The sequence below is a fragment of the Megascapheus bottae genome, chromosome 9, assembly GCF_031878675.1.
Source record: "Megascapheus bottae isolate mThoBot1 chromosome 9, mThoBot2.hap1, whole genome shotgun sequence".
NCBI classification, from domain to species: domain Eukaryota; kingdom Metazoa; phylum Chordata; class Mammalia; order Rodentia; family Geomyidae; genus Megascapheus; species Megascapheus bottae.
The window spans coordinates 39,039,967-39,061,335 of record NC_143517.1 but is presented as its reverse complement, the minus strand read 5'-3'; the positions used below and the strand labels follow the sequence as shown (position 1 = coordinate 39,061,335).

Sequence of the window (21,369 nt, the reverse complement as noted above, 5' to 3'; positions counted from 1 at the left end):
CATTTGTCTCTCCAAGCTTGGCTTACCTCACTTACCATGATTTGTTCTAGGTCCATTCATTTTCCTGCAAATGACTTAATACTATTCTTTCTCATGGTTATGTAAAATTCCATTGTATATAGGTACCACATTTTTGGGGATCCACTCATCTATTGTAAGGCATCTGGGCTGTTTCCATAGCTAGGCTATTGTGACTAGTGCTAATCAACAACATTTAAGATAAGAGAGGAGAGACTGTTGTTGAAGCAAGTGGAAGTTTTAGGACTATCCAAGAGGATGAGAATTGTTGGTTGACTTCAGAATTTCTGTCAAGAATGCATAATACATTGGTGGAAGAGCTTGATCACTCATACATTATGACTGTAAGATTGTATAACTACCCTGGAAAAATAGTGTGGCCTTTTCCTTTCAGAACTAAAAATGGACTTACCATACAACTCAGCAATTACATTTTTGGGGCACTTATCCCGGAGAAATTAAGACTTATTTTCATGCAGGATTTGTACATGAATGTTCATAACAGCTTTATTTATAACAGCCCTAAACTGGAAAGTACTCAAATACCATCGGTGAGTGAATCGTTGAACCAACTGTGATACATCCATGCCATGCAGTACTACTCAGTAGTATAAAGAGTCCCAACTAAAATTAAATGGCACCATGTGGTTACCAGGGAAAGATAAGGAGAAATGTTGGTCAAGGGATAGAAAGTTTAAGTTGGAGCAATACATTCAAGAGCTCTGTTGTACAACATAGTGACTATTGGTATGTAGGTTGTATTGTTTTAAAATGCTACATGAGTGAATAAGTAGGCCGGGAGTTTGACCTATTGGTAGAGTGCTTGCCTAGCATGCTTGAAGCCCTGGGTTCCATTCCTCAGTACCACATAAACAGACAAGGACAGACATGGTGCTGTGGCTCAAGGGGTAAAGTGCCAGCCTTGAGCAAAAGAAGCTCAGGGACAGTGCCCAGGCCCTGAGTGCAAGTCCCAGGACTGGCAAAAAAAAAAAGTGAACTGATGAGGGAAAGGAAGATATCAAATGAAAATTGTTTCATTTTAGTCATAGCAGATAAAACTAATAAGGAAGATAAAACAATCCTGAATTTATACATACTTAACTTTATCGCCTTAAAACATGTAAAGCAAAACAAATGATTTAAAAGAAAAAAATAGATAAATCCATAGTTGTAACATACTTTAATATACATCTCAGAAGTTGATAGATTAGACAATTTAAATTTAGTAAGGGCTTCGAAGGTTTGATCAATGGATTAATTTGGAAAGAATATATAGGAAAACATAGGTAGAACATACAACATATGTCTGTCTGTTAGACATAGTCATTACAGTTTTAAACCATTTTAATGGTTTCAAGCATGTGGTGAACACTGATAAAACTTTATCACGCACTTCCAAGCTATGAAATGAATTTTACTTTATAGACTAGATTATAAAGTAAATGCTGGTTTACATACAACGTATTTTCTGATCGTAAAATTAGACATGAGTGACAATGCAATAATTAACACCCATCCAGATAAAAAAACTCAGACACAAAAAATGAGAAAGTTAGAAAACATTTAGAACAGAACAACAGTAATTATCCATGTCAAAACTATGCATGCAGCTGAAAACATAAGGTGTACTTAAAAGGAAATGTATAGTTGTATACATTATTAGATGAGGAGAATAACAAGTGACTTAATCTTCTAAATAAAGAAGACAGAAAAATACAAGTGAAATAAACAAATGTAATAAAAATCCAGGAATGAAAGGAATATATTTTTATACCACTTTGGACAAAAATTGCTTATCCCTAGATTGGAAATAATTACACGTATATCATCTTATTGGGGGTGAAGGGAAATACTATGTAAATTTCCCATCTTTTATTTGTCACCCCTTAGCTGTCCATTCTTCACCCTTTCAGCAAACCACTCATGCACTCTCTATTTGTATAGATTTGCCTATTCTGGACACTATACAAATAAATTCATATAATATATGCTCTTTTTTCCCCCTAGGAAGATGGCACTAAAACCAAGAGAGCTAATATATGTTCTTTTATAATTGGATCCTTCTGTACAGCCTAAACTTTTTCAAAATTCATTCATTCATTTTTTTTTCCTAGTCCTTGAGCTCAGGGCCTGGGTACTGCCTCTGACCTTCCTTTTGCACAAGGCCAGTGCTCTACCACTTGAGCCACAATGCTGTTTCTGGCCTTTTTGAGTAGTTTATTGGAGATGAGAGTCTCACAGTCTTCTCTGTCTGTGCTGGCTTTGAGCTGTAGCCCCCAGGACTCAGTCTCCTGAGTAGCTTGGATAATAATGTGAGCCACCGGCTCTTGGTCCCATCAAAGCTTTAAAAAAAAGGGGGGGTGATGTTTTATTGTGTGACTATACCACAGTTTGTTCATCCACCTATCAGTTAACAGATATTTTGATTTGATTTCCATTTTAGCACATTATGAATAATGCTGTTACAGTTATTCATACAAGCTTGTGTGTGAACATGTTTTCATGTTTCTTGTATACATATATGCCTAAGAGAGGAAGTGCTGAATCAGTGATAATTTCATGATTAACATTTTGAGGAATGGCCAGGTTGTACCAAAGTGCTCATACCATTTATACAGTGTATGAAGTTCTGATTGTGTGTGTACTTGCTAAGACTTGTCACTTTTCAGATTTTTATTATAGTCATCTTACTTGATGCACTGGCATATCATTATACTTTTGATTTCAATTTCCCAAATGATTAATGGTGAGCATCTTTTCATATGCTTCTTAGCCATTTGGGTGTCTTTTTTTTTTTTTAAAGCATCTGCTTAAATCCTTTGCCCATTTTAAAACCAAGATGTTTGTTTTGTTATCGATATGGGGGGTAGAGGGGATGCACACACACATGCGCACATACACACACACACACACACACACACACACACACACAGTTGCTTTCATTTCTCCCAAGGTTTGAACTTAAGACTTGGGCACTGTTACTGATCTTTTGTGTTCAAGACTAGAACGCAGGCCAGGAGTGTAGCCTAGTGGTAAAGTGCTTGTCTAGCATGCACGGAGCCCTGGGTTCAATTCCTTGGTACCACATACACAGAAAAGGCTGGAAGTGGTGCGCTAGCCTTGAGAAAGTCCAAGGACAGTGTCCAGGCCCTGAGATCAAGCCCCAGGACTGGCACTCTAGACTAGACTAGAACTCTACTACGTGGACCACAGCCCCACCTCCATCTTTTTTGGGTAGCTATTTGGAGAGCCAAGTCTCATAGAATTTCCTGTCCTGACTGGCTGTATGAACTGCAACCCGCAGATCTCAGTCTTCTGAGTAGCTAAGACTACAGACCTGAGCCACACGTGCTCAGCAAGTTGTGGGTATTTTTTATATACAGCCTTCAGGACATCATCCTTACTTAGGTAATGTGCCAATCTTTTCTCCCATTTGATTCATTGCCTCTTTACTTTTTACTGTCTTTACAGATCATATCCTTTGATTCACAGAAGTTTGGGGTGCTTTTCGGTTGTAATGGCATTTGCACTCTGGGCCTTCCATTTGTTAGTCAAGCACTCTGCCACTTACGCCACTTGCCCAGCCATTTCTGCTTTAGTTATTCTTTAGATAAGGTCTTGTGTTTTTGTCCAGGGCTATTCTTGGAGGGCAATATCTGTTTGTTGGTTTAGGGTCTTGCTAACTCCATGAGCTCAACTTCTGCCCTTCTGTCTCCACTTACTAAGTAGATGGAGTTAAAAACCTATGTAATCTATTTTTTGATATTCAAGAAATCATTGTTAAACCCTGCCACCAGTCTTTACACATCCAGCCTGATGTCATTTGAAATATTCAGTGAATAATTTAGAGAATTTTGAAGTCAGTTATTTCCATTCAACTATTTATTTTTGCAGTTATGGGAGATTTTCATAAGTATCCATTCAATGTCAAATTTCTTTTGATTTTTTTATCTTCCTAATTATTGCCAAATGCATTATATTGTAAATAGAAAGTGTAGAAAGAGCACATGGTATTGGTATTATGATACAGTTGTTCCCCTGAGGGATAGCAATCAAAATTATTGCCAAGTGCACTTATTAGGAAAAATCCTCAACTGATTAAAGACCATGGATATTATATGTCATATATGAAACAAGTTTTCAGCTTCATTTTTAATACTGAATTTCACTTCAGCTCATGTAATAGAGCTCTGCAACTTCAAAGACATTTTGCATTCTGAAAATGATTTCTTGTGGTTTTAATATTCATTTGAATTTCAAATTGCTCTGGAATTGGAAGCTAGCTAAAACTGATGTACTGTAGAATAGAAGGAGGGAAGATCCCTGTATCATTGCTAATTTACACTTAAAAGAAGACATTGTATCTTTGTATCTAAGTGGGAGCTGCAAAGGCATTTTTGAAGTCATCAAATAATTCATGAGCTGCCTTTGGTAAACACCTTGAGCAGTGTGTAGGAACTTTTTTTAACCTCTGCAGTTCTTATTGAAACTATTACATACTTTTCAAGCTTATATTCATTAAACCCCTAATTTTGTGCAGTGGATGATTCAGAAGATTCAATAGAAGCTGAAGGCTGGGTTCTCCTGCCAAAGATTACCTTCTCTTTGTGAAGACTAATGGTACACTAATGGTTCACTTAATAATATCAAAGAAGAAATAAGGAACATTTACAGCTTGCAAGGTTGACAAGGCTTATTTCTGCCAAGGGCCATTTGGATATTTTACATCATTTGTGGGCTCTAAAAAATTATCACTGTAGGCATACAGCTGCAGACAGCTGAAAAGAAGCATGTTTGTCCAGTTCTTTACTTGATGATTTCTCCAAGCCTTATGTGGTGTAAGGATCCAATATTCCCCATCTGAATCAAGAGTCTAATGAACTAAAATGGGTTGATGTGGTCTGAGAAGTCTTTAGGAAAGTGGACCTTGAGGCCATGAGTGTGAAGTTTGATTAGAGTGGTTTGGATGTGGAGAGGAAGATGAGAGAGCCACAGCATCCAGGTAAATACAGTGGCATGAACTAGTGTCTCAGATTGCCAGAGGATGACAAGGTGCCACACACTTAAGGCAGAGGAGACACATCAAGTGTGATGTGAGGAGCTGGATGATGCAGAATACATGGTGTCCAGACACACAAAGATAGTGTAGGTTCTTGGCTGGAAGGTGGTGGGCCGAGAACTAGAGCTTTAAAGTAAAGGGGTTTCTAGAAACATTCATCATTTCATTATTACTGAAGCCCAGAAAGGGAAATTAGAAAATGACAGATTCATGTCTCAGAGTTTTCTTTAACTTCAAATTCAATAGTATTTCTTTAATACCTCAGATATTCAGTGTATGTAAGACCCATCTCCCACCCCCAAAATGGACAGACAGAATAAATAAGAATTATCTAAGCCAGGCATGGTAGCTCATGCCTGTAATCCTAGCTACTCAGGAGGCTGAGATCAGAGGATTACAGTTCATAGCCAGCTTGGGCACTATAGTCCATGCGACTCTTATCTCCAATTAACCAGCAGAAAACTGCAAGTGGCACTGTAGCTTGAGCGGTAGGGTGGTAGCCTTGAGGTGAAGTGCCCAGGGACAGTGTCCAAGCCCAGAGTTCAAGCTCCACAATTGACAAAAAAAAGAATTATCTAACAGAACAAATAATTTGATGATTTTTTTTTAACTTTATGGGGTAAGACGGACCCAAAACCCTAGTAAAGGATAGAGTTCTTTCTAAAAGTTAATGTTTGATTCAAAGTGAAAAAGTAATACTAATTAAACTATGTTCATATTCCAAATCTGGCAAATTGATGTTGACTAAAGCTGACTGAATGTGTTAATATATCAACTTAATGTGTCTACCCCCCCAGTAAAAATCTTGCAAGTACTATTATAAATACCTTTTAAAGACAATGTTTTCTTTTACAGATTCACCTTTTTGGAGTGTTACTGGCCATTTTAGGAAACTTGGTAATCAGTATTTCTCTAAATATCCAGGTAAGGAAAACCATTTTCTAATTCTTTGTTTGATTTTGTGGGTACCTTGTCACTTTCATGGACCTTTGTGAATCTTTCCTCTGTAAAAAAAAAAAAAAAAAAAAATAGAAAAATGGGGGCCGGGAGTTTGACCTAGTAGTAGAGTGCTTGCCTAGCATACACAAAGACCCAGATTCGAGTCCTTGGTACCACATACATAGAAAAAGCTGGAAGTAGTGTTGTAGCTCAAGTGGAAGAGCTCTAGCCCTGAGAAAGCCCTGAGTTCAAGCCCTAGGACTGGCAGAAAAAAAAAAATAGAGAAGTGTATTTTGTGACCGTTGGTATAAAGACAAATATAATCCAGACTGAACTTCATTTTTTAAAATTTCTTTAAAAATATTTTTGGTGGTTTCTGGGACTTGAACTAAAGGCTTTACAGTTACTAGGTAAGCACTCTACTATTTGAGCCTCCGGCTCTTTTTGTTCTGATTATTTTAGGAAGTGTCTCACTTTTTAGCCCCAAGAAAGCTTGGTTGTGGTCTTCCTATGTAGGCTTCCTGCTGGGATTACAGGCATGAAGTATCATATCCAGCTCTTTGTGTTGGATGGAGTCTCTCAAATGCTTTTACCTGAGCTGGCCAATCTCAGTCTCTTACATAGCTGGAGTGACAAGTGTACATGTCATGCCCAGCTAATGGTGATTATGTGTGTGTTGCCGTCTTTGGCCTGAGCGATCCTCAGACTATGACCCTCCCAGTACCTGTCTCATTCCATTTTTAAAAGAGATTAAACCCAAGCTGGGAATGTGGCCTAGTGGTAGAGTACTCACCTAACATGCAGTGAAGCCCTGAGTTTGATTCCTCAGTACCACATACATAGAAAAGGCTGGAAATGGTGCTGTGGCTCAAGTGGTAGAGTGCTAGCCTTGAACAACAACAAAAAAGAAGGCCAGAAAAAAAAAAAAAGAAGCCCAGACTCTTGAGTTCAAGCTCAAGCCCCAGGACTGACCAAAAAAAAAAAAATTAAATCTTTTTTTTTTTTTTGAGCTGAGCACTGTCCTTGGGCTTTCTCAAGATGAGCACTTAGTACTTTACCACTTGAGCCACAGCCCCGATTCTGGCTATTTTTCTGTGTATGAGGTACTGAGGAATTGAACCGAGGTCTTCATGTATGCTAGGCAAGCACTACTAGGCCAAACTCCCAGCCACTTCCGGTTTTCTGGTAGTTAATTGGAGATAAGAGTATCATGGACCTTAGTGCCCAGGCTGGCTTTGAACTGCGATCCTCAGATCTCAGCCTTCTGAGTAGCTAGGATTAAAGATGTGAGCCACCAACTGAAAGAAATTAAATCTTTTTGTTGTCCTCAAACAAGTATTTGCGATTGTAGACAAGATCCCAGCTTATTTCAACTATATTCAATGGATTAATCACTGGATTTGATTTTTAGTAATTGCTTTCCTACATAACATTTATTCCCAGATGGGATGGAGATACCTTTTAGAAGGACTGCATAGTAGCATAGATATTTTCTTTCTTTAAAATACTATTAGATATGTCTGTGTAGACTAAAAGCCTTGAAAGAATGTGGAACATAAAAATAAGAAGTTTAATTGAAACTGCGTTAAAGACCTAGAAAAACTGCTAACCTTAACATTGGAATAAAATGTTAATTTTAAGCCAGATCATGAATCAAATCAAAATTTTGTGTAACTTAATGAATCAGCTTGAAATAGAATCAAACCAATGAAGAATAATACCATGTTCATGTATTAGAAATGTCCTTCAACTGGGATCCTGTGGCTCAGGCCTGTAATCCTAGCTACTCAAGATGCTAAGATCTGAGAATCATGGTTCAAAGCCAGTCAGGGAAGGAAAGTCTGTGAGACTCTAACCTCCAATTAACTACCAAAAAAAACCCTCAAAAAACAAAAAACAAAACTGGAAATGGAGCTACAGCTCAAGTAGTACAGCGCTAGGGTTGAGCACAAAAGCTCAGGGACAGTGCCCAGACCATGAGTTCAAGCCCTAGGGCCAGCATTAAATAAATAAATACTTGTCATATTATAAATTCCTACGTAAATATGAGTTGCTCCTGCCATCAATGTTTGGGACAAATAGGAAATCATATTAATTGCTTTATAATGATCTGTAAATAAATTAGTTATGGTGTACATTTATGAGACTCCAATTTTCAAAGAAAGTTTTAATTGGGTAGGAATGTTTTCTTACTTACATTCTGATTTTACTCCTAGAAATATTCTCATCTTCAGCTGGCACAGCAAGAGCATCCGAAGCCCTACTTTAGGAGCACACTTTGGTGGGGTGGAGCCCTACTGATGGCTGTGGGAGAGACCGGGAACTTTGCAGCCTATGGTGTGGCGCCCATCACGCTCATCGCTCCATTAGGTTGTATGTCTGTTGCAGGTGGGACATTTTTCCACATTGTGACAACTGGAAATGTTAAGAAATTTGAATAATTGGCCATATAACATGCAACACAAAATAAGGAATTGTATTCCCCATTTTCTTACCATAGTCACATGGAATTATGCTTCCAGTTATGCTTACCTGCCATGCAGCAATAGTAAGCTATGAAGAAACTTGCATTTGGTAGCTATTCCGTTTGCACTCAAATGCTAGATCCTCAAGGACTGAGTCTTTGTAAGTTAATAGGAAGCTAAATTGTTATGTTGTGTTTTTAACCACTAGTGGACTGCCTAAAAGCATTTTTAATGCAGTTATATTTTACCCTGTAGCTACAGTATTTTATCTTAATCTTGACTACATGATTTAACATCTCTAAAAGTTAAATATTATGCCACATTATCATATGTTTTTAGTAATGTACTAAAAACGTCTAATAAATTTTAGACATTTTTGGTAATCCCACAACTATTGATCTTTAAAATTTATATGTCTTACTAAATACATTTAGAAAAGAGCAAAATGAGACACTGCTGTAGACTTTGAGAAAGAAAGGAAAAGAGAGAGAATACCATCATTACTAAAAAGGAGACCAAATTCTCCAAACCCTGTTTTTAAAAATCAATAAAATCTTTTAGTTTTATTCTTTATTCTGCTGCTATGGAAACAGCATGCTGCTAAATTTCTGTGGATTTAGAGCCCTCATTGAAATAGAAACAACATGATAGTCATTGTGAACAACTAAATCATCTACATCATGTGCTCATATATCCAATTTTAATGTCTCTAAAAATACATCATGTTTTCAAAAATAGTATAGCTTAAACTTAAATAATGTGTACTCAAAAGGAATTTCATTCAATTTTGATTATCTTCTCTTTCTAAGCTGTATGTATATATAAATAATTAAACATATTTAAGTAAATATATATGTATAATTGGAGATAAAAGTCTCATGGACTTTTCTGCTCAGACTGTTTCGAACCATGATCCTCAGATCTCAGCCTCCTGAATAGCTAGGATTATAGGTGTGAGCCACCAGCATCTGGCTTTAAACTCCTGTTATGATGTATGTTGGTAGAATATTTTATAATGAACACTGATTTTTTCCTAGAAATTATTTAGTTTAAATCCCTGTACTACTCTGAAGAGGCAAAAACACATGTAGTAATACTATTTTTGACATCCAATAAAATGAGAAAGTGGGTTATAATAATGTGCTATATGTAGCAACATATTCATGAGCATTCTAAATTTTTTCTTCTCAAGATCTAAGATAAAAACTGATAAAATAGGGGCTGGGAGTTTGGCCTAGTGATAGAGTGCTTGCCTAGCATGCACGAAGACCCGGGTTCGATTCCTCGGAACCACATACATAGCAAAAAGCCAGAAGTGGTGCTGTGGCTCAAGTGGTAGAGCCCTAGCCTTGAGAAAATCCGGGTACGGTGCTCAGGCCCTGAGCCCAAGCCCAGGACTGGCAAAAAAAAAAAAAAAAAACTGATAAAATAACTAATTAGGGACCGGGAGTATGGCATAGCAATAGAGTATTTGCCTAGCATGCACAAAAGCCCTGGGTTCAATTCCTTAGTATTACATACATAGAAAAAGGCAGAGGTGGTACTGTGACTCAAGTGGTAGAGTGCTAGCGTTGAGAAAACTCAAGGATACTGCCTAGGTGCTGAGTTCAAGCCCCAGGACTAGCATACACACACAAATCTAATTAGAGGGATGAGCAGAACAAGAAGGTATATTAAAGACTGGCTGTATGAATGAGCAGAGTCAGATAAACAGGGGAGACAATATTCTGAAGAGACCTGAGAAGAATATTAAGAATTACAGAAGAGGTGGCTAGACAGCTGAAAATCATGGACATACAGAAAGGTAACAAAGAAAGAAACAATCCCAGAGTCCATCCCTGTGTTCTCTTGTGGGGGAAGGAAAAGATAAAAACCCAATCAGCTCCTTACAGACTAGAAATTCCACCTGCAGGATAAATCTGCAAGTCTTACACCAAGTGAGAAGAATGAGAGAGGCAGTTACTACTCCGGTGCAGAAGTGTAGTTCTGGTGAAGAAAGACATTCTGTTATTTCCTTATTTTAGAGAACTGTAGCAGGATATCTTAAGGGAGAGCCCTTTTGTTTGAGATGGGGTTTTGGAGATTTGTAAACAAGGAATCATCATAGCTCTTGAGACAGTTTCTGGCTGGGAGACAATCACAAGAGGTGTTCATAAAGGATTAGAGAGTCTGTAGACACACAGAAAAGTTCCAGCAATAATACTATGCAATGGGCATCAAAGAGCATGTCAATTAGAATTGATGGATCTCTTCATATTCATATTTATAGTATAGCAACACTATTCACAATAGCCAAACTAGGTGCTTATGATTGGATAACCAAATACAGACTATAGATACAATAGAGTGTTACCCGGTCAAATAAAAGAATAAAATTATGTCACTTGCAGGAACATGAATGGAACTAAAGGCCATCATTTTGAGTGAAACAAGCCAGCCTGAGAAAAACAAAGATCATGTATTTTCTCTCATCGGCAGGCTCTAAATGTATAGAAAAAAGAAGGAAAAGAGGAAGGGGGGAGAAAGAAGGAAGGGAGGAAAGGAATAACGTAAGTATAAAATGGGATTGTCTGGAGATCGGAATCACAGGAAGGGGAGATTTAGGAGAAAAAAACCTGAAGAGGATACTGAGTACGAGCAAAGTACCTCATAGGCATGTATGAAAATAGAGTAATGGCCGGGAGTTTGGCCTAGTGGTTAAAGTGCTTGCCTAGCATGCATGAAGACCCGGGTTCGATTCCTCAGTACCACATACATAGAAAAAAGCCGGAAGTGGTGCTGAGGCTCAAGTGGTAGAGCTCTAGCCTTGAGAAAGTCCAAGGACAGTGCTCAGGCCCTGAGCTCAAGCCCAGGACTGGCAAAAAAAGAAAAAAAAAGAAAATAGAGTAATGAAATTCATTTGCATTTTTAAAAAGATAATGAAGAAGATAAGGCTGAATACTAGAAAGGATGAGGTTGGTTAGAGTACATTAGAGGCATGTATTTCAGTCAGGTCTCTTTGTTCAATTAATATACACTAATGTTTGAAAGATTTTGTCAACCGTGGAGGTGAAATCTTTCGCCTTGATCTGTAATGTGTTTTTATTCTTCACATTAACTGCATTTCATGGTGATTAGTGTTTTCTTTTTTTTTTCCAGTCCTGGCTTGAACTCAGGGCCTGAGTACTGTCCGTGGACTTTCTCAATGCTAGAGCTCTCCCACTTGAGCCACAGCACCACTTCTGGCTTTTTCTATGTACCAAGGAATTGAGCCTGGGTCTTCATGCATATTAGGCAAGCACTCTAACACTAAGCCAAACTCCTGCCTCCTAGTGTTGTTTCTTACTCTGTTTTATGCTCAGTTCCTATTAAAAAAAAAGAAAAAAAAAGCTGGAGGAGAAAGTACCAGTACATACCCAATAGAAAGCTTAGGGAGTAGTGGGGTGCACTGCATTATCTTGACAGTCCTCATTTATCCTACTGTCTCCTAGATCTTAGGAACATTTTTTTGCCACTCATGGGGCTTAAACTCAGGGCCTGGGCACTGTCCTTGGACACTTTTTCCTCAAGGCTAGCACTCTACCACTTGAGCCACAGCGCCACTTCCAGCTTTTTCTATGTATGTGGTACTGAGAAATCCAACCCAGGGCTTTGTGCATGCAAGGCAAGCACTGTACCACTAGGCTATGCTCTTGGCCTGTCATAGGAATGTTTTGGGGGAGAAGGCAGGGTTTGAGACCAGAACTCAGAGGCTGCCTGGGAATCTGCTCATCCCAACATGAAGCTCTCAGTGATAACCAAAAGCTAAAGTGTTCCAATCCGCTGCTGAGGGTCCTGTTCCCCTAGTCCTCAGCGGGGTCAGTTCCTCCACCTCCAAACCTTGAGCCCGCTGCCTTCACAGATGACACTTTTTTTTAAAGTGTTGTAGGACATGCTCTTAGCTCTGATTAATATTTCAACTTCAGGCCCTCTTTAGCCGCCTCCTTCTCAAGGGTGATTCAAGGAAGCAAATGTATAAGCTCAAACACAAGTCATTTCTTCTTACACCATCTTTTCAAACCATAATACATACTCACAAATAAATCTCCATTTCACTCCAGGGCTGAACTTGAGATCATCGCGAAGGATCATGTGTGGTGAGGGAGAGCAGATGATAGAGGATTTCCCCTTGAACGACCTCCCTGCCCCTCCATACCCTCCACCCCTGCTACTGACTCCATTTAGAACAGTTCTAGAAACTTTAACCAGCTTGGCACAAAAAGGAAAGTATTTTCAAATGAAGTAGGATATCTACAGATAGGCAGCAAAATAGTATCCACCTTTTTGTGGGGGGGATGTGTCAGTGGTGGAGCATGAACTCAGGGGCCTGTGCCCTGTCTCTAAGTTCTTTTTGCTCATGGCTAGCACTCTGCCACTTTGAAGCACAGCGCCCTTCTGGTTTTAATTGGAGATATGAGTCTCACCAGGACTTTTCTGCCTGGGCTGGATTCAAACTGTGATCCTCAGATCTCAGTCTCTTGAATAATTAGGATTAAAGGTGTTAGCCACCTGCACCTAGCTAGATCTACACTCTTTATGCTATAACTTTCCCCAGTGGTTACAAGTTCTTTACAGGGCACTTGTGGATATTCACTTTCATATAACTAGTTAGTTTCTAAACCTGTCGAGTTAGTTAGGTTCTATGTGTACATCTCCAAAGGGCACATATTCTTTAATTAATTGAATTGCTATCTATTTCCTACTTATCCCTGTGACTGTGATCTATGCTATGTCCAAACATTCAAAGATGATAAAAATAAAGAAGTCATCAACAATCTAAAAGCCCAGATGGCATTAAGGTTCATGGGCTGTCTCACTCAGTATGAAATCAATCTGTCTAGGGGTGGAAGGGGATAGGTATGGAAGGGAATTGCTACAAGATAGGGAGACAGAAGATGATGAGTGGAAGCAGTAATGCTTTTCAGGTCTGAGTTTGTGCATGTACTGATTTCTAGTAAATAGCAAAGAAACTACTTTTCAAAATACATCTTCTAGCAGTGCTTCAGATGAAATAGTTGATGGTAAGAAACTAAAGCTAAAGAACATTTCCTCTCTCAAATGTTGCATGAGACACACAAACTCATTACTTGACTTTGCATGGGCCAAGCTGAATAGAAGTGAGTGGCAAACAGCTTGAATTTAGAATGAATTCTATGAAATCAAATATTTGAAATATTATAGGGAAAGATAAAATTAGCCATGATAAGGTCTCTTTGGATCTAGAATAATTTCCTAAGAAAAGTAGGGCTAATTTGGGTTAAGACTGGAGAGTTAACTTTACAGAGAGAATGAAAGGAGAGTGAGTCCTGTGAGTGATGTCTCCTCCATTTCTAATATTCCCTAATATACTAGCTGCTCCTCCTGTTGAAATATGTGATATAAAATTCATTGTTTCCTTGGGCTGTTATGTAGCCCAAAGTTAAATGTATCTCTAACCCATTATATGGTGGCCATAGAGTAGCCAAAAAAAAAAAAAACCCCTTGCAAGGCCTTCAGAATTCCAGAGAGTCTTGTCGACAAGAGCAGCAACTTTGATCTCCAAGATTTTTATTAGAAACAAATGGACAGAAGCACAAACAGACCAATGAGCAAGTGACCCATAGCTTCATATAAACCTGGATGCCATGAATCTGTGAGCAGTGCCCTGAGTATTACCCCTGATCAAGGCTTTGTGGCGCGGAGCCCTCACCGATATTTGTGAATAGCCACACTTCATATGGACACTGCTTCTAATGCTCAAAGATCTCATTCCAAAGTGACTTGCTGCATTATTTCTTCAGCATATTTGTCCAAAATCAGCTTACATAAACTGGGTGGAACAAAAGTCTGACGTTTTAATTTTATGTTTGCTCAGACACTTTCAAGCAGAAAGCATTCTTGAAGCGTAAAGCTTTATTTGAAACATCCTTTCCACCTATCTTTAATTTTTTAGAATGACACAAAGTATTTCTAGAGCAATTGCTAAATGATGAAGTAATGTGCTATTAAATTTATAATGCAGAATTAATCTTGTCAGTGGTGATATTTTTACTTTTTTCCCTTTCTTTGAAGTTTTTTTCAAGTTTAATCACTAATGCACGCCAAGAAAAATACAAAGAAAGGATTATTGTTCTTAGTCCAGGTAAATTTTTTCCTCATCCGGAATTAGGAAAATTGCCACCAAGGATTGTATCTTCATTATCTTCAGTAAATTACAATAGAAAAAAATTCATCGAAATGAATTTCTCAATACTTTCCTTCCTGCCACCAGGATAGCAGGATAACTTCTCTTTCTCACTTTCTCTCTCTCTCTAAGATGACATTTTTTTTCAAATTGCCACATCCTTCAAATCCTAACTCTACAGCTAATAGAGAATGATAATTTCAGAGTGAAGCCTCAACACAGCAAAAGCAGATTGAGCCAGTGAGTGCACTGCATTCATATGCTTGAGGCTTGATGGTGCCTGACATGAAAGTGTTTCTGTGGTTTCATCTTAGCAGTACAATAAGGTTGCCATTATAAGTGGTCAGAAACCACAAGCCAGATATTTACATGTAAGATTCTGTTTGTAGCATTATTGTATAAATATGTTCTTTTAATGTTACAGGGTTTGGGGGGACTTTATAGGGTTTTTTTTTTACAATTTTGTATCCTAACTTCCTATTTTTATAAGCATGTTGTCTAGTTTCTTTTCAAACCACTGAGGTTAAACAGTATATCAAATGTCCCAGAAAAAAGATAATGAAATTTTCATTTGGAGAATAGATGAGATTTCACATACCCATGCCTTCACAGCAGAGCTCGTCACCTTTTAACAAAGATTGTTTTCTTTCCAACTAAATCAGAGAGAATTATACCCATAATTTCATCTAAGTCATGTGTAATTGTTTTAGCTTTACATAAAATGTATCTTCTTTTGTGCTGTTTTGTTTTTGTTACTTGTTTCTTTGTGCCAGTACTGGGGCTTGAATTCTTATTCACAGGCTGGTGCTTTACCATTGGAACCACACCCCCACCTCTGATTTTTGCTGGTTAATTGGAGCTAGAGTCTCTCAGATTTTTCTGCCCATACTGGTTTGAACTGTAATCCCTAGAACTCAGCCTCATGAGTAGCTAGGATTACAAACATGAGCCACGAACGCCTGTCACATTAAATATAACTTTGCAAAAAGGGATACTAACAAGTCTTTACTATAGATCAGTAACAGAGAATTTGTCTAACTTGCATGTAGCCCTGGGCTCCATCCCTAGTACATGCACATGTGCGTGCACGCGTGTATGCATGCACACATGCACACACACACACACACACACACGTAATAAAGGGTAAAGAAATGGGGAAATGAAAGTGAACAAAATGATCTTTAAAACAGCCATACCATATACATTTAAATAGCCACTGAAATCTCTTCTGTATTATTAAACCTTGTTAATTGAAAAAACTAATTTAGGGGGAAAATTTTTAAGTGAAATGCACATATCAAAAAGTGGTTCTGTGGCTCAAGTAGTAGAGCACTAGCCTTGAGCTGAAGAGCTCACGGACAGCCCCCAAACCCAGAGTTCAAGCCCCATGACTGATGGAAAAAAATAGGGATGCTTGTTTATCCTACAGACACAAAAATCACTACTGACATGCTAACATTTGCCTTTTCAGTTTATTCAGTTACAAAAGAAGTGCACCAGATCAATATATAGTTGTTATTCTCTTTCCTCCTCTCTTCCTCCTTCCCTTTCCTTCTCCCTCTCCTCCCTGTCTCACTCCTTGTTTCTCCTCTCTCTCCTTTGTCTTCCCTCTCTGCTTTCTTGCTCTCTCTGCTCTCTCCTCTCTTTCCTTTCTGGTGATCTTGAGCATCATCTTGACCAAATTAAGTTGAATAACTCTTCCATAATAATAGCAGGTCTGGCATGAGCCTCATAAACCAAGTGATGTCAGATGTCACAGAGGGATGACTGCAGGGCAAACTTGGGGTTCACTTCTAAGTAGATTAAGAAGCATGAAGAATCCAGGACACATACCTACTCCTGGGACTGGCTCCCCCATATCTACACTTGCTTTGGATGAGGTCACCAGAAAAGTTCAATTGACCTTCATTTTCATCTGGAAATCAGAATCATAATGTTCAATTGCAGGTTCTCTTATAGCAGCCTTGACCAGACTATATCTCCATGTGATGGCTAACCTCACTGGAGTTGTCAGTCCACTGAAATTGTTGATGATATTCTTCCTGACAGAGAGCATTGGGACTTGGAGACTAAGTGAATGTATTAATAAATGGCCCCATGTCAGCACTGTTTGCGTGAGACAAAATACTTGAGGACTTTCTTGTCCTTTCCCCATGGAAAGTATACTATTCCTAATGCCTTCCTCTCCTAGCCATGGCTCCTAGAAAGCCCCTGCTTGTATAATATAGCCTCTGTTTTGGTGTAGTATCGTTTATTTAATTTTGTTTATTAATTTTAACTACTGTAAAAGTTTTTAATTAGCAAGCAGTGATTATAAACAATGTATATAATTTTTTTGATATGTGTGTACATTGCAGAGGGATACCAAAGAAAGATCTAATCAAAGCATTCACTATAACCTCACATTCTTACTTTTTGGTGGTAAGAACATTTAAAATCTACTATGTCACCAGTTTTAAATGCTCAAGGCATATTACCAATGAAGATCACCATAGTAAAATGTATACTTCTTCTGTAATGAAAATATTGTATTCATGTTATGTTTCTTTAAAGCTTTTTGAGAAAAAAATCTGTGTGGCCCTGGAGTCACTGTGTTGTGAATTAAGCCTCTTCTGCCCTTATTTTCTCACCTATAAAATGACACTTGTGTCTTAGGGATATTGGATGAGATATGGAATTAGCTATTTCTTGCCAAATTCTCAGTAGACTATTTAGCCACCATTATTGTATTAACACTGGCACATCATAATTGCTGTCTAAACATAAATTTATGTCTTTTAATATGGTACCGTACATATTTTAATATAACTGTATAACTTTTTGTAATATTTTTTCTGACTACATAATAGTCCTGCCCACTCTGAAAAAAAGTATGTTGCAGTAGTAGACTTGTCTCCTCTTCTTTTTCTCTTTTTCTTTTTTTTAAAAATTTTGTTGTAGGACAGATTTCCAGATGTAAAATTAAAAGTCAAAGAATTTGAACAGTTTGGTGCTTTTAAGAGGAACTGTGAAATCGCCCATCAGGTTTATCAATTCACAATGACACTAACCATATAGAGGAGTACTGAGTTTATTGCTTCCTTCTGAGTACTCAGCCTCAAAATGGCATGTGTAAAGTAGTACCTGGCTTTCTCTTGCCTTTCTGTTATTACTGTGAAGTTGGACTCTTTCCTCTGCTTTGTTTACTCTCCTTTCTGAATTATTAATGTAGGGGACTCTCCCTTTATCCATTTATCTTTCCTATTTGTGATACAACCTAATTCATTGATGAGTAATGAAAGGTATTAGCTGGGCACTGGTGTCCCACACCTGTAGTCCTAGCAACCCAAGAGGCTGACAGATCTGAGGTCTGAGCAGGAGAGCCCTTGAGACGCTTATCTCCAATTAACCACCAGAAAACCAGGAGTGGTGCTATGGCTCCAAGTGTAGAGTGCTAGCCTTGAGCCAAAGAGCTCAGGGACAACAACCAGGCCTTAAGCCCCATGACTGACAAGAAGGAGAGGGAAGGAGGGAGGGGGGGTGGGGAATTGCAGTAAATCTTGGTGCTTTCTGCCACACCAGAAGACATAGACCCTGGGCATTTTGGAACTTTTGTCTCTTGCTTCCCTCCCCTACCCTAGATTCTCCAAGCTTCTTGGGAAAAAAAACACCAGGGGGCACAGCTTGATCTGTAACATATTCAAGCAAAATGAGTAATTGGAAAGCACAAAGCACATGTGCTGCTTCGTCTCACCAGATTAAAAAATAAAACAGAAGAGGTAATATGCTAACTGTGTAGCATGGCTACAGATTGTTCTTAACATAGCCTACAATAGAACCCAGCAACCTGCCATCCTGTACAAGTTCAGGGCTCCAGAGTTCTTCAGTAGGACTTACTCCTTTTCACCCACAGTGAGACTTTGAGCAACAGGAGCCGGAAGTCTTTTTTGGCTTAACAGCATCCTCATGAATCAGCCTCACCCTTTCCAGCTGAGCATTTCCTTAAGGATAATGAAATAAGGAGTTGAAGACAGCTCAGCTCAAGCCCCTTTCACAAGTTTTATATATAGGCCTCAAGATGAGATGATTCTCCTGGCAACTACAGTAGCATCATCTACCATCAATTGTTGATAAGCTTGTGGGGGAAAGGTGTCAAATTCTGTAAACATTCCCCACTTGCCAAGGATAACAACTCTGTGGCAGAGTGTGAGCCATAAGTATTGCCTGGGAAAATAGCCTGTCTGAATTCAAGAGCATATGATCAACCTTCCTAATGCCTAAGAGATCATGCATTTCCCTTTTTTCCTTACACCTGTTTTCCTTCCTCAGCAATTGTAATTAAACACTAAGATCAGTGACCATTCTCTGTTCTGAGGGTCTTGATGACCTTAGCCCAAATTTACCTCAGTAATCACTGCAGTAGCATACTTCCCACACATCTGTTTTCTTTTGCAGATGTGTCCTGTTTGGGGTATTTTGATCTTGAAATACTCTTGCAATTTTTGAGTATTAAATTTTCTTATAGGAAGGGATGTATAATAATTTCCCCCTTCCCTGTTTTCAGCAGACAATGGCTATTGCTGTATTAACAACTGCAGAGAATCAGGTTGGACAGATTGCAAAGATGATGGTAGCTCCAGTTTATTCTTTCTTGTTTATGGAGTCATGCTCCCATGCTGTCCTTGCTCAGTGCAGCTCCAATTTCAACCAGCTTTCACATATAAATGAATCCCAAGTAACCATTATTATGGTAGACTGTTCTTTTTTCTTATTCCTTTACTAGATCAATAGATAAATATTTTCATCTAAACACTTAGTAGAAAATCTCATGTTCTCTTAGAGCAGAAAAAAAATCAGATGAGTGTGAAAATGCAGTAGATTAAATTTTTCCAGAAACGACTAGTATATGCTATTTCATAAAGCTCTGATATTTTATAGTAATTTATGTAGTTTGGTACCTATAACATATTTCAAGTGTTTCTTACAAACATGCTCTCTTTGCTTTGCTATTTCCCCTGTGCCATTTTTTTCCTTCCTCCTTCTGAAAGTAAGATATATTTAGAAAACTGTGGAAAGGGCCAGGCATCAGTAATCCTAGCTATTCAAGAGGCTCATATCTGAACATGGTAGTTCTAAGCCAGCCCAGGCAGAAAAGTCCCCACAAGACTCTTATCTCCAATTAACCACTCAAAAACTGGAAATGTCAGTATGGATCAAGTGGTAGAGCTCCATCCTGGAGCACAAAGAGGCTCAGGGACAGTGCCCTGGCCCTGAGTTTAAGCCTCACAACTGACAAAAAAAAAATGTGGAAAGGAAATAATGTATTTTCTAGTGTCAAGGGAAGCAAGGACTGGGATGTACTAGAAAGATCTCTGGATAATTGGATAATGGGTTAGTCGTGCGCCTGCTCCAGCTCTGCTGCAGTAACAGTGTTTGCTGAGTGGCTCGGGGTGGCTAGACAATAGCTGATTTGTACTTGTGACTCCTGGTCACATCGACTAGGACCAGTAGACATCTCCCACTGCTAACATTCCTTCCTTGTGCGAGGGCGGTATCTCCCATCTTCCTGGAGCCCTTCACTGTGAAATCGTCACCTGCGGGGCTGCTGCTGTGCAGTGCATTTCATGCATGCTGTGTGGCTGTACTCCATTTGTGTTTGATCACTAACCTACCTCTTTCCACTTGGAAGCATTCCTTAGTGCAAGGCAATGGTAGGGAAGTGGTTTGTGGGCATCTTGAGGTTTATGCCTCTTCTAAACATGTGAAATTAGTTGCCTTGAATTATTTTGGTCTAAACCTGAAATAGAAATTTTCCTTATGTTTTTATACCTGTTCCAAACTTAATTGAATAGGCTCTATCACCACACATGAGTTTATCTTTAGAAAGTTTTGCTTTAATATTTTACAGCCACACCATTCAATTAAGCATGCTAATTAAGTACGTTTGGTGAACATTTCTTATGCTTCATTTATGCTGTTTGAAACTCCCATTTCTATAAATATCCTCCCAGGAAACTTATAAGCACAAAGATTAACTCAAAGGAGAGAGAGAGAGAGCTTAATTGAAAAACAAGTTGGAAAAGAATACAAGAGCAGGGCCATGGTTTGGCCTACTGGATAGAGTGCTTGCCTAGCATGCACGAAGACCCGTGTTCAATTCCTCGGTACCACATACACAGAAAAAAGCTGGAACTGGTGCTGTGGCTCAAGTGGTAGAGCTCTAGCCTTGAGAAAGTCCAAGGACTGTGCTCAGACCCTGAGTTCAAGCCCTAGGATTGGCAAGACAAGATGTAGAAGTGATAGAGCACCAGTTAAATAAGCAAGCCAAACACAAGGCTTTAAATTCAAATAGCAGCACTGCCAAAAACAGTAGAACATTTGCCCATTAAGCACAAGGTACAGTGTTCAAACTTTGATACCACCTACTTGTGTGTATAAGTATGTATGTGTATGCACACACACACACATACACACACACACACATATATATACACAGATCTGTTGCATATGAGAAAATATTAAAATCCAGTGATTAAATTGCAAAAAAAAAAAAAGAATACAAGAGCATTCCAGCCTGTCTTAAAAGAAGGTTTCTGATGTAAAATTGTTACTGTGGTATTTTTTTTTTTTGTCGGTCATGGGGCTTGGACTCTGGGCTTGAGTGCTGTCCCTAAGTTCTTCAGCTCAAGAATACGGCCCTATCCCTGGAGTCACAGCCCCACTTCTGG

At 38.7% G+C, this 21,369-nt stretch overlaps 1 protein-coding gene across 2 annotated transcripts in view; it reads left to right on the top strand.

Moving 5' to 3' along the window:
• Nipal2 (NIPA like domain containing 2) overlaps window positions 1-21,369 on the top strand; it is a 79,491-nt gene that overhangs the window by 17,425 nt on the left and 40,697 nt on the right. For both annotated transcript variants that reach the window (XM_090339126.1, XM_090339125.1), the window contains exons 2-3: window positions 5,933-6,001; window positions 8,233-8,404. In XM_090339126.1, coding sequence (XP_090195252.1) covers window positions 5,933-6,001; window positions 8,233-8,404 — 241 coding nt within the window. The remainder of the gene's footprint in view (window positions 1-5,932; window positions 6,002-8,232; window positions 8,405-21,369) is intronic.